Source organism: Peromyscus leucopus, chromosome 5, assembly GCF_004664715.2.
Source record: "Peromyscus leucopus breed LL Stock chromosome 5, UCI_PerLeu_2.1, whole genome shotgun sequence".
Taxonomy (NCBI): Eukaryota; Metazoa; Chordata; class Mammalia; order Rodentia; family Cricetidae; genus Peromyscus; species Peromyscus leucopus.
Genome location: NC_051067.1, coordinates 5,575,183 through 5,589,249, shown reverse-complemented (window position 1 = coordinate 5,589,249; position 14,067 = coordinate 5,575,183). Strand labels below are relative to the sequence as shown.

General features: G+C 41.8%; 1 protein-coding gene across 3 annotated transcripts in view; it reads right to left on the bottom strand.

Annotated features, from left to right (window-relative positions):
- The window catches only part of Kif27 (kinesin family member 27), a 105,350-nt gene that overhangs the window by 54,356 nt on the left and 36,927 nt on the right, over positions 1-14,067 (bottom strand). For all 3 annotated transcript variants that reach the window (XM_037205682.1, XM_037205681.1, XM_028863210.2), the window contains exons 6-8: positions 13,553-13,759; positions 6,958-7,127; positions 6,091-6,194 (exon numbers count right to left, since the gene is read on the bottom strand). In XM_037205682.1, coding sequence (XP_037061577.1) covers positions 6,091-6,194; positions 6,958-7,127; positions 13,553-13,759 — 481 coding nt within the window. The remainder of the gene's footprint in view (positions 1-6,090; positions 6,195-6,957; positions 7,128-13,552; positions 13,760-14,067) is intronic.

Genomic DNA, 14,067 nt, shown 5'->3' with positions numbered 1-14,067 from the left:
CATTAGTTTTATTCATAGTCTGACTTTTGGTACGTATTTATTAGCATAGGCTCTTTAAAAGATGTTATTTTAACAATTTGATACTTTTTATGTTAAATTCTCTATAATCTTACTTTTTGTGTACTAACCCACTTATAATTTAAAAAGAGAAGCTAAAATAGTTTATTAGGGTAGCTGGAGAAATGGCTCAGAAGCTAAAAGCACTCTCAGAGGACCTGAGTTTGGTTTCCAGCATTCACATTGGTGGTTCATGTGGGAGCCTGTTTTCGGGTTCCTCATGGCTTTACTCAGCAGGTCCTCATAGAGAGGATGATTGGACCATGGGCCTGAGTGCAGGTGTCTGAGTTGGTCTGCACTTGGCTGTGCTGGGGGTCGGGGGGGGGGAGGTCTTTTGCTCTACCCCCTTGGCATCTCTATAAATACCCTGAGGAAGAGACAGTCAGGCTCCTTGGAATAGGTTTCAGGCCCTCTCGAGGTTATCCTTTATTTTCTACCTGTTTATGTCAACAATCTAGATCCTTCTATCTAATATTTCCTGCTGCTCGCACTCAAGAAAACTCTGGGGAACTGTGGGGTTGGTGGGTAAACGCCCTGCAGAATGGCACCATGAACAGGGGAATAAAGAAAAAAGAAAAAAAATAGGGACTAAAGACAAACGAAGAGGGACTAAAGATAAATGAGCAGGGACTAAAGACAAAGTAATAGGGGGACTGGGGGGAGGAGAGCCCCTACCTCCAAAGGTAGCTAGCAGAGGAGCAGAGCCACAGCCTGAGATATGAAGCTCTGAATCTGGTGGGGAGGAAAAAGCAAAATGACATAAAGACCTATCAGTGGGAGAAAATCTCTCCGAAGGAGCTATGGAAAAGCTCTGCTGTAAATGTTTTTGTTTTTTACTGACTGGCTGAGGCAAACACAAGCCCGGAGGGAAGCTGGTAAAAGGAATGCCCGCCAAAATGTGCAGTTCTGATTTGGGGCCAGTGTCTGATGAAGGAAAAACACCTGTTAAAGCCAGTTGAGGAGAGACCAGAAATCTCTCAATGTCCCATAGCTGAAAATGTAAAACGCTTGTTCAAATCTCCTGTTGCAAAAGCAAAAACTTCTAAAGTAAGCCCAGTAAAAGAGAACCAGATGACTGTCAGATCTGAAAAGAACTATGGGAAATGGAGTCCATAAGCTAGTTCATAACAGCGAACTGATATAAGAGAAATGAATTCTGGGAAAAGTAGTTTTTCCACCAAAGATGGCGACAGTGCCTGGAAGAACTTTTCAGCTCAAAAAGACATTCATAGTAAACTTAAAATACAGCTTTTAAAAGAAAAAGGAGGAAAATCGTCTAAGAGTTTGTTAAATGTCAGTTCCAATGAAAAATTGAAAGGATACGGAACTAGGAGCTTCGCGGTTTGGGGCTCCTTTGGTAAAATGCCTTATTTACCCTAAGAGCTGTGCAAAGTTTTTACGGTAGTTGGATGACAAAAAGCTACCTTTAAGAGCAAACAATCCTTCAGAAAGCAAGAGAAAGCAGTCCATAAACTGAACATTGTTTTAGATATGAAGAAACTTATAGGAAAATAAAGTTCTTTGCCTTTTGAACAAACTGCCTGCAAAGAGTAATTCCTTTGCAAATCTATTAAGGAGACAAGGAAACAGGCATTCAAAAAGAAATGACTGCTTCATATATGGGAACAAACTTCAGAAAATCTAGCTGTCTTATGAAGTAAGAGTTGCTTCATCTGAAAGTTCCTTATAAAAAAATCAATGCTAAATATCACAGCTCATTAAAGTTAATGAAGTGAAAATACTAAATCCTGAAAATGCTTTTCCTCAGTAAGCTAACAAAGGATATGTTTCATGAAAGAAATCTATGTTCTTGACTCCTTTGAATAGTAGTAGTTTTGGTGAAAATATTGGGCTAATAAAAACCTATCAGAAACATCACCATGGTTAAAGAACTCATGAAAAATATAGCTTTAAAATTAAGGGGGAAAATTGTATCAGAGTTTGAGTATAAAAAGCAACTAAATCAATTTTCTTGTTATTAAGGTTCCATCTTGCAGTCTGGGGATAGTAGGAGGATAAAGAGGCTTCCAGACTGCTGAGGAGTTTGAGACAATTGTAACTAAGTTTCTGCAATGTTTTCAGGCCTGCTGAAAGCTGCAGGTCTGGAACCTGACTCCAATTTAGACAGCTAAGAAATTCAGAAACAGAATATTCCTTACTGGGTTTTTCTTCTCTTTTTTCTTTCTTTTGGGTTTGCTGTAAACTAACATAGCTCTTAATAGAGTTGTTATAAAGGACCTGAAATGCATAAAGTACTGTTTAGAAACACTCACTAAATTTCAGAGTTAAAGCCATCAAAGAAATACTCTTTTCAAAAGAACTCTCAGAACTATTAAAGCTGTCTATAAGCTCTGAACTTTAGAAATGATTTGTGTACTTTGTCTAGTTAAGAGAATCTTTCTAATAGAGATAGTGATAATAATTAAGAGTAAGAAGTAGAAAATTATTGTGTCTTGTTAGAAAATGTTAAATCTCTCAGTGTTAAGAAATCTTTAGGTGTTTGCTAAGTTAGATATATGCTAAAGAATATAAGCTTATAAAAAATATATCCTAATGGTAGTCCTGGAGTTTGCTTAATAGTATAAGTGTGTAAAATAGATTAATAGAATTCCTTTAAGACATATAGTAATAAGCTTGTAAGAAGTAAAGATGATAGTTGTAAAAGACGAATACAAGAAGTAAATAAGAAATATATTTGCTAAAGTAGTTCTATAGTTTCCTTAAAGAGTATAAATAAGTAGAATTTGTTACATGTGAGTTTGTGAAAAAGTGTAAATGTTGAATGTGAGTCTAAATGCTTTGCAAGATATGAGTTTGTAAAAAAGTGTAAATGTTAAGTGTGAGTCTATGCTTAATGTACCTGGTGAAAGAACCTGAAATGCAGTAGTGTTCTAGTAGACTGCAAAGCAGGCAGTCTGAGTGGTTTCAAAAGCTCCAAAAGCTGCTAAGAAGCTAAGAATGGTGGATGCCCGAACCTGCACAACAAGGCATCCGCAGCTGAGATGTATGGAAAATCAACGCAACACAGAAAAACCTGAGCTAACATCAAACACGGTGCAGTTTAAAATATCACTGTAACTAAGAAGGTCTCTGACTTGAGCATGAAACTTGCAGAGATGCTTGTTGGAACTAAAATTGTTAACTGCAAAAAGTTTTGGCTGTAAAATGTCTCTTCATATTTGGAAGTGAAAGTCTAATACCAGAATTTACTTTTTTTGAACTTTTTGAACTAAAAAAAAAAAGAGATAAAACTACAAAAATGTCTGTTATGGAATTCTTCATATTTGGAAGGCTACTACCTGAATTTATGAATTTGGGGACTTAAGGAATGAAATGAACAACAGTGATTTCATTGCAATGGGATAATTTTGAATTTATAGTGGTGACCTAGGAACTGTTTTCTGGAATTTGTGTTGAAAATGGAACTGTTTAAATGAAGAAATTTATTGTTTCTACCTAGACTCCAAAGCAGTTTTGTATATGTATATATGCTTTATTAACTGGTGATTCATGAATTGTTTTGTGTTAAAAATGGAACTGTTTTATGGAACTCTTTATGTAAAAATGGAATTACTTATGGAACTGGTTTTGTGTTACAAATGGAACTGTTTAAATGGAAAAGTTTGGGTTTTCTAACTAGGCTTGAGACTTTGCTTAAATTATAAAGAAAAGGGAGAGTTAATATTCCTTACTCTATTTAATTTAAAAAATTGTTATTTGAGTGGATTAATGTTTTTAGTAGGAAATGCAAATGGATATACTAAGAGATTACTTTAAAGTGTAAAGAGTTTTATTAAGAAACTGCTTTTGGATGTTTTTTTTTTTTGTTTTGTTTTGTTTGTTTTTTCGAGACAGGGTTTCTCTGTGTAGCTTTGCGCCTTTCCTGGAACTCACTTGGTAGCCCAGGCTGGCCTTGAACTCACAGAGATCCGCCTGGCTCTGCCTCCCAAGTGCTGGGATTAAAGGCGTGCGCCACCACCGTTCGGCATGCTTTTGGATGTTTTACTAAAAGTTTTCAAAGTGTTAATGGTTAGATTGAGAATATTGCATTTCAATACGGGTTTGTAGAAATTGTGTAAGTTTGGGTTTTTCTAACTAGGTTCAAGGTTTTGTTCAAAAAAGTTTATAAAGAAAAGGAGGAATTATGAATGAATTAAAGTTGAATGTATGTTTGCAGAAATTATGTCAACCTATTGATATTAATGCACCCTGGTTTGAAGTTAAGGAAACATTTAAGCTTGTGTAAACATCAGAAGTATTTCCTATGTTCTCTTAGCAAGAAAATTCAAACGATTCTACTAAGAGTTTAAGTTGTAAGACTGAGAAAATTGTTAACTATATATAGCACCATTTATGTTAATTCAAATGGTTCTGTCAAGAGTTTGCTTTGAATTGTAAGATTGGGAGAATTGTGATTATGTATAGCAATATTTATGTTGACCTGTTAATGGTAATGATGAAGCTAGGGGATTCTTTAAGTTTGCGATTGCATTAAGTTTTTGGTTTAGAAAGGGCTTGAGGCAGCTAAAACTGCTGTAGTCACCTTGGACCTAATCCAAAAAAGAAATGCCATCTTTATCATCCTCTACTCCCATACTGGGAGGTGTAACAGCTATGGAGATTGCTGAATAATGAGTTATTTTTTATATATTAAGAAAGGGGGACCTGTGTGAGCCTGTTTTCAGGTTCCTCATGGCTTTACTCAGCAGGTCCTCATAGAGAGGATGATTGGACCACCGGCCTGAGTACAGGTGTCTGAGTTGGTCTGCACTTGGCTGAGCTGGGTGTGTGTGTGTGTGTGTGTTTTGCTCTTGGCATCTCTTTATAAATACCCTGAGGCAGAGATAGTCGGGCTCCTTGGAATAGGTTTCAGGCCCTCTGGAGGCTATCCTTTATTTTCTACCTGTTTATGTCAACAATCTAAATCCTTCTATCTAATATTTCCTGCTGCTCGCACTCAAAACTCTGGGGAACTGTGGGGTTGGTGGGTAAACACCCTGCAGGTTCATGACTGTAACTTCAGCTCCAGAGGATTCGACACTTCTGACCTCCACCGATATTTGTGCTTATGTTTACATACCCAAACACAGACACCCAGAGTTTAAAAAAAAAAAAATCCTATTAGTATTTTTGCTACATAAATTTTCATTTTTTAAAATTTTAATTAAAATATAATTACATATTCCCCCCTTCCCTTTCCTCACTTTAACCTCTTCCATGCCCCTGCAACTGCCTCTCAAATTCATGGTTTCTTTTTCTTTGATTATTACTGTTTTTATACACACACACACACACACACACACACACACACACACACACACTACATAACTGTTTTTAATATTGCTGTTTGATGCATAAAAAATTCTACCAATTTCTTCTAAAACATTACTAGGACACTAATTAGGCTTCAAGGCATGATGGATTACTAATAGAATGCCAAGTGGACAGACTCCTGGCAGACTGCTTACAGTACACTTCAGGGTAATCAGTAGTAGTACAGCACAGATCAGAGCAAGTCTGGATCTAAACTTCTGTTCTGAAGAGTTTATGTCTCCAGCCAGAACTGGTTGGTAGAAACTTTTTTTGTTTTTGTTTTGAGGTAGGGTTTCATTAAGTAACCCAGGGTTACTTCAAACTCTTAATCCTTCTCCTTGAGGAGCCTGAGTGCTGAGACTTCAGGTGTACTAGTACACCCGTGTTTTAAAAAATTAAAGAAAGCCAGGTGTAGTGGCGCACGCCTTTAATTCCAGTACTCGGAAGGCAGGAAGCAGATGGTCTCTGAGTTCGAGGCCAGCCTGGTCTACAGAGTGAGTTCCAGGCAGCCAGGGATACACAGAGAAACCCTGTCTCAAAAAACCAAAAATAAAAATATTACAGAGTAACTGTCTTGGAAAGACAGAGGCTGACTGAGAACATGCAAGTAGCCCCACCAGCATGGAGAGCTCTGGACCTACTGGCCCCGAGCGCCTGGTGCTTCTAACGACCATGGAGAAGACCACCACCATGTCTACACAGTCTGAGAAAGACACCTACCTCCATCCCCCAGATGGGACTTCTGTGCTTCATCCTGAGGATCACTTAATTCAACAAGAGAGCAAGCAGAGCCTGGCTTTTTGACCCATGAGTGACTTCTAGATCTAAAAGAGAACATTGTAAAAGATTGGGATTAAAGGCAACTTCCTTGTTAGCACATCCTAGGCTCTCAAATTAGATCCTCCAAAAGGTAACAGAATGTTTTAAAAAGGTAATTGTACGGAACAAGCACATTTTACTAGTATTCTTTAAAATACAGAGACTACCCCATTTTGGATCCACCGTTTACAGTCATTGTAGCAGAATACAGAAATAAAAAAAAAAATCTCTGAATGCTTAAGTCTAGTGGCTCAGAGGTCAAGAGCCCTCGTTGCTCTTGCAGAGGATCCAGGCTCAATTCCCAGCACCCACACGGCTGCTAACAACCATCAGTAACTCCAGTCCAGGGAATCTGAAGCCCTCTTCCCGCCTCCTTGGGTACCAGGCAGGTGGTATAAAGACAGACATGCAGGCAAAACACTCATACACATAAAACAATAAAGTAAATAAATTTAAAAAAATTAAAAGGCACACGCCTTTAATCCTAGCACTTGGGAGGCAGAGCCAGGTGGATCTCCATGAGTTCGAGGCCAGCCTGGGCTACAGAGTGAGTTCCAGGAAGGGCACAAAGCTACACAGAGAAACCCTGTCTAGAAACCCCCCCCCCAAAAAAAATTAAAAAATTACTTCTATTCAAACACTATTTTCTTACTAAGTAAGATTTAGCAGAAACTACCCACTGCTTTACTAAATGAAAAAGACACCACAATGAATGAAACCATCAACAACTATAACAATGGTCACTAAAGGGGTCTCTAGACAACATACCTAGTTCTAGGTTTATCTTGGCGCTCTGACTCTTCATCATCGCTGTTGTCAGAAAACTGGCAGTGGACAACTTCGTCTTGTTCTTCTAAGTGACCCATGAGCATCTGGCTTCGAGTCCGGAACCCAGCGAATACTTGATCCAGAGAGTATATAGGAGGACTGGAGTAGACCTTGCAAGTGACCCCACCCAACAACAAAAGAGGTGATTCTTTAAGCCGACTTTTATTCTAGGACTCAAAATGTTTTTGAGGGAATATAGGTAAGTACTCTTAGGTAGCCAGTCACTAAAAATATGCTCTGCAAATGTCAAAATTAATTCTACAATACTATTATGCTTCACAGACACAAATTTGTTTCAGATACTATAAAGTTCTATTTTCAGTGATGGTTTTTACAGAGAATAGTATTCAAAAATAAAGCCAATGATAAAATCCCCACTGTCTGGCATAGCTCATGCTCCCCAGCAAAAGTATTCATAACCTAAGGGTCCCAGTTAGAAGCTCTTGGGGAAGTGTGGGGCTGCCACAGGATGCACATCTCCTGCACCCCAATTCCAACACAGGGCAAATCTCACACCAATGCACTCTCCCTGCTATGATAATATTCCAAACCTGGAAACTAGAACAGAGTCATAAATCCTTGATACATGCAGAGGATAGAAATCACTGAATTAATGCTCCAAATCATACATTTAATATACATCACACAATAAACAAATTTTATGGGCCAGCTAGGAATCTTCACTATTATGTTTCTACTGTAAACATACTCTAAGTGCTCAAAAACTGATCGTGGAAACAATGGTGGAGTAGAAACTGCTTTTATACTTTTGCTCTAGATTCTATTTCCAAATGTTTCCTCATCCATCATTCTCAATAACTAAACAATATGGTGACTTCAAATAATAAATTAATTTAAAAATTCAATTAGCTGACAGAGCCCTCATGCATCTCATTCCAAAAGTGTGTACTTGGCGCTGGTTCTCTTACATCTGATTTTTGTGTTCCTGTGGTTGGTCACAGGTGGGACTGTCAACAAGGAGGTGGACAGGGAGTAAAGTATTCTAAGTGGCTGCCTCCCAGTTCCGAGGATTGAGGCACAAGAGAGAGAGCACCTTGGCCCTTCCCTATGGTTCCCTTCTCTCTGTTTTGCAGCCACTGAGACAATAAAGCTTTCCTATCACATGCTCCTTAGTCCATGATACCTGTCTCACAATGGGCCTGGAAACAGGAAGCCAAGCAATCAAGGACTAAAGCCCTGGAACCTGTAATGGTAAAGCCAAAATAAAGCTTCCCCATATGAAGTTGCTTTTCTTAGATATTTGGTCACAGTGATTCAGAAGCCTAATATTCTTCTATAATAGTCCATGGAGCTTCTCCACGCACGTGTCTCTCCCACAGGCCTGCGCACTTTCTATCCTCTGTTTCTAATAAACTCTATAAGCGGATTCTGTCGTGTTTCGTGACGTTCCTTGCAGGGTAAGAACACAACGCAGCCAGAAAACTAACATTTTTGGTGCTGTGAACCGAGCGGGCGCTGCCGGCGCTTCCGCCGCCGGCAGCCCGCGGACCGGGGAATCTGCTCCGTACGCGATAGACCGCTCTCCATTAGCCTGAATCGCATCCATACTCCATCCAACACCGGACCGGATTGGTGAGTGCACCCCACTTTCGGCCGGCGTAAACGGTTTCCTGAACCGGTGAGAACGACCGTAGGTTATCCGGCGCCTTACACGTGTTCTTGAGACCGGGGGAACCCCCGACCACGGTCTTCATTGGCTACGGTCGGCCCCTATCGCTGGCCAACTGGCCTAATTTTTCTGGCCTCTCCCACGTCTGCAGCCTGAGGTGTTTTTTTTCAATTAGGACCACCGCCGTTGGTGCGTCCTGGAGAGCCACGTGAGGCCGACACGTTTTTCCCCTTGACGGAGGGGCAAACGCTGTCTGGATTCCCGGGGGATCCTTTCCTCACCGTGGAGGGGGCCCCTGCTTCTTTGGCTGACGAGCCCAGAAGCAGCCTGTGCCTGAAATCCGTCCGGGACCCTGGGGACGCCTGAGGTCTTGGCTCCGGATTACGTTTCTTTTTATTTTTCCTTTATTTTTTGCCTCTGCTGCAGACATGGGAAACAAGGCTTCCAACTCTGTTACTCCTTCCTCTCCGTTGGGCTGTCTTGTTGAAGCTTTAAAACCTCTCAGTTTAATGCCTCACATAAAGATTTCTAAGCTAACTCGTTTATGTTAAAAAAAAAAAAAAAAAAAAGAGATGGCCAAAGTATGCTTTAAAAAAATAACAAAGGGCCACTAAGCGGCTCCTTGGATCCCGATATTTCACGGGAACTATCCAATCACTGTCGGCGTTCAGACAAATGGAAAGAGTTGCTTTCTTCTTTCTCAACGCTAAACTGTCTCTTCTCGTTTCCTTCTCTCCTGCTCATATGCTCCTAGCTATACGTAAACCAGAGGATTCTCTGACTCCGGAATTTCTGACTCTAGATCTTGCTAAGGAACCAATAATTAAAATTCATGTTCCATCCACTCTCTCAGATAAAAAGTAAGCTGGGTTCTTATATGTCTAATTCTGCTTCCTTCATTAAACAGTTTCAATATATAACTCAATCTTATAGTCTCACCTTTCATGACCTTCTGAGGAGCTCAGGCGGGTATGGGAAGCAGGCTAGGATTCATGCAGACGAAATTCATCAAACTAACCTTTCACACCCCCCAGGAGCCGAAGCGGTTCCTGACCGGGAGCCACACTGGGGCTACAACACCCAGAGTGGCTGTCTAGCCAGAGATAGGTTTATTACCTGTCTCCTGACAGGCCTCCATAAGGCTGCCCTAAAACCAGTAAATAATTCAGGATAAGGACGAATCTGTCTCTTGTTCCCCAGACCTACCTGACTAAAACTTAAGCATCTGGAGAGCGAGGCTCCTGACCCCACAGGCAAAAGAGTCACTTGTGGCATTTAAGGTGTGCCAGGGAAGAGATAAAAGCCCGAAAACAAAATTGCCAAGTGCTGGCACTCGCTGACTTCCAAAAGCTGTTGGGTCCCTGTTTTAAATGAGGAAAAGGCCACAGGCTACCGAATGCCGTGCCAGGCCATCAACAGCCTTGTTAAAAGTGCCGCCTAGGAAGACAGAGTCAGCTGACTGCCCCCAGGCACCAAGATGCATGGGTACATCAAGCTAAGACCTCCAACAGACCTAGGCTTGGCTACAGACATAACAGGGAACCCAGAACACAGCAGGGAAGCGATTCGTTTCTTTCCTTCTGGACACCAGAGCCAGACTCAGTCCTGGGAGTCTTGGGATGCCACCTCTCCTTTATTGTCGGGTACAGGGGACAGCCTTATCTACCTCAGCAGACACCGCCATTTAATTGTATTTTCAGAGGCATTCCTCTCACACATACATTCTTAGTGGTGCTAAGTTGCCCTGTACCTTTAATGGGGAGGGATCTCCTAGCTAAGGTAGGGGCGTCCATTTCTTTCGCCCCACACATTTGCCTCCTCCCAGACACGCCAGCAGCTCTCTTACTTCTTCTCCTAGCCACCAACTCTACAGACTCCAAATATGCTTTTCATATCCTCCTGTCCCACGCTGCTATTTGGAGGGAGCATGGACTTCTCACAGCAAAAGGAGGATCAGTGTCTCAGGCCATATAATGGCCATGCAGCAGGAAAAGTTAAATATCTCCTCAGACCAGTTCTAACACCAGGTCTTTTCCAAGCCTCCAGCTGTTCCAGATAGCCTGTTAATTCCTATTTTATGTTACCTAAGGTCTATTCTATGGAGCTAGCCGACTGTTCACTGCCTCAGCCATGTGACAATCCTTGCCCAGCTCCAATACACATTGGGGATCAGGTTCTTCTTTCCCCTCCGGGTCAGCGCCTTTCTCCCCTTTCCCCTAAGTGGCAGGGACCCTTCAAAGTAATTCTTGTAACCCCTACAGCTGCTAAACTCGAGGGCTTTCCTCACTGGGTCCACCTGTCTCACCTAAAACCTTTTATCTCACCTCCATCCCAGAAGAATCTCTCTTCATATACAGTGAAACAAACAGGTCCTCTCACTCTCAAGCTCCAGAGGACATCAGGATCCCCTGCTTTGCCGCCAATTCCAGAGGAATAAGGTACCACCCCTTCCTTTTCCAACCAGGGCCACACAGAGCCGGAGGCAAAAGGGACCATCAAAATATCCAGGCGGTAAGGAATAATGTAATACAGTAATTTATCATTGTTCAATACTCAGCAACTGATCACCTGTGGTTCCCAAGTGTTAACCTAATAAGGGAAACAGGTATCTTAAAATAAACTACCTCCAGCAAGGCTTGCCTGAGGAAAACAGGTGCCTTACATGAATTACCTCTAATGAGGCTTGTCTCAGATAGAAATTAAGCAAAGTACTAAGACCAGATCTACCTCAGGTAAATGTCACATGCCTCTATCTGGGCAGGCCAAATCTACCTCAGACAAATGCCAACTCCAAAACAAAATAATAATAATTCTTTCTTTCTAAGCTCTCTCTATGTCAACAGTATCTTGCTAAATGGGAGGCCCCAGCACCAGTACGGATGGACAGCCGACAGCCGCGGAACCAGGAGAAGGCAGAACGCCGTTCCAGGACCCCGCATCATCATTCCCGGACTTCACAAGATACCCTTCACCCTCCCCCTAAGAGCCAACCGACGCCCACTATTCAGCTGGAAGCAGTCTTTGAGAGAGACGTCGCCCCCGCACCCAGTCAGCCACAATTTTTTTCCTTTTTAAAAGTAAAAGAGTCGGGAATGAAGGGTTCACAACGCGGTTCCATTCCGTCCACCCACTTCCGCATCAAGAGCGTCCCATAGCTAGGATACCGGTGGGCCCGGATGTCCCGGGCCAAGGGGTCTCGCGTGATCAGAGTCCCGTGACGTTGCATGGTGATGCAAGCGCGCGGCACCACCATGTGCCCTACGTACACACGTAGAGTAGTGACGTGACCTGGCCACGCCCCTAGCCGGTTTTAAAAGTACAGCGCTATATTCCCTTCCCCTTCTCCACGCACGTGTCTCTCCCACAGGCCTGCGCACTTTCTATCCTCTGTTTCTAATAAACTCTATAAGCGGAAAAAAAAAAAAAAAAAAAAAAAAAAAAAAAAAAAAAAAGTCCATGGAAATTAGCCACATATTTGACCATAGAGAAGTCAGCAGCTTCCCAAAGCAAAACTGAAATCAATAATTACAATGGTTTAACATACAAAGCCCTAGCATTTAAACCTGAAAAGCTACAGATAAGAGAGCATTTGTCTTACCGACCCTGAAGCACCCGAGCCTGGTACATAACAGAGGTACTGTGGGTACAGGGTGAGGGTACAGTGGGGCAGCACTATGCTGGGCACGGTCACCCGAGCCTGGGACATTACAGACACCACGGGTGTGTGGTGAGGATGCAATGCAGCAGCAGTGTCAGAGTCACACTCTTATAAAATCTGTACACTCCCCTGGGGTCCCCACGCTTCCCTAAGGAACCTAAGATCACTTAGGTTTAATCACATCTAACACAAAGTCCATCCCCTATGCACACCTTGCTGCTTCACCTATTTCTTATCCTACTGATTAACTTACTACACAGATCTCAAACAAATCATTTCCATTCCTGAAATTAAAAAGTAGAAACAAAAACTCAATCAGATAATTAGATCACCATAGTAATTTTTTTGTGTTTTATTCAAGATAAATCTACACTGGGGCTAGGGCTGGAGAGATGCTCAGTGGTTAAGAGCACTGGCTGCTCTTGCACAGGACCCAGATTTGGCTCCCAGCACCTGCATGGCAGCTCACAACCAGCTCCACAACTCCAGTTCCAGGGGATCTGACGTCCTCTTCCAGCCCATGAGCACCAGGCAAGCATATGATGCATATACCCATACACATAAGATAAAACTTTAAAGAGATAATTAATCTACATGGACGTATATTTGCTACCTACATCTTTACAAATAAAAATTAAAACTAAGTTTCATGTGATGTTTACACCGTCTTGACTGTCAACTTGATAATGCCAAATGATACAAAAGTTTAACTTTGAAAACAAAGACAGATAAATTAGATCAAACAAACAAGCAAAAACCACTGCCTAGCCTCGTTTCACTGTGAGAAGTTACAGGGACAATCTCATGACACCATCAATCTTAATCGTGTCTGAAAATACAGCAGCAGATGCAGCTGTTGCTTTCACTCAGCATTCCCCCTAAACCTCTTACACAGACACCCTCTTATTTACTAACATTTATCTTAAAAAGTGTTTAAAAGGAAACACACACACACACAGAGTGTCCATGAAACCAAAAGGAAAAAAAAAAACTCCCAAGACTTTATAAACACTCTGATATTATAAATAACTTTAAGATCTCAGCAGGAGCCGGGCGGTTGCAGTGGTGCATGCTTTAATCCTAGCACTTAGGAGGCAGAGCCAAGGCAGATCTCTGTGAGTTCGAGGCCAGCGTGGTCTACAGATCGAGATTCAGGACAGGCACCAAAACTACACAGAGAAACCCTGTTTCGAAAAACAAAACAAACAAACAAACAAAAGCAGGATTGATGCTAACACCTGACTCACCTGTTTGGAATCCTGCCTTGATGGGATATAAACATGATGTCCCCCGTGACTATCACATGGTACCGTGTGAGGTCTCTTTTCAGAGATCCTGGCATCAGGCCCGTCTCCACAATTTTCCTTAACTGAAGATGGCACTGACAGGTTAAATTTTGCTAGTTCTTCACTCAGCTGATCCACAAGAAGTTGCTGTTCTATTATCTTTTCATTCTTTGCAAAAGAGAGATAATTGGGAAACAGAGAACCTTAGTATACATGTAATCATGAATAAGGACTAAGTTACACTGGCCAAAATCACAACAGCCTAAATGGCACCTCACCACTTCCCTCTGGTATTCATCAGTAACTGTGCTACTCTAAGAGCTGAGAATGTTTTCTTCTTCAGTGCTGACATCAAACCCAGGACCTTGTGCACACTAGGCAAGGGCCCTACCATTGAGCTGCATCCCTAACCCATAGAAACCTACTGAATAGTAAGCAGAACTAGGCAAAAAAGAAAATACTACAGAATAATAATG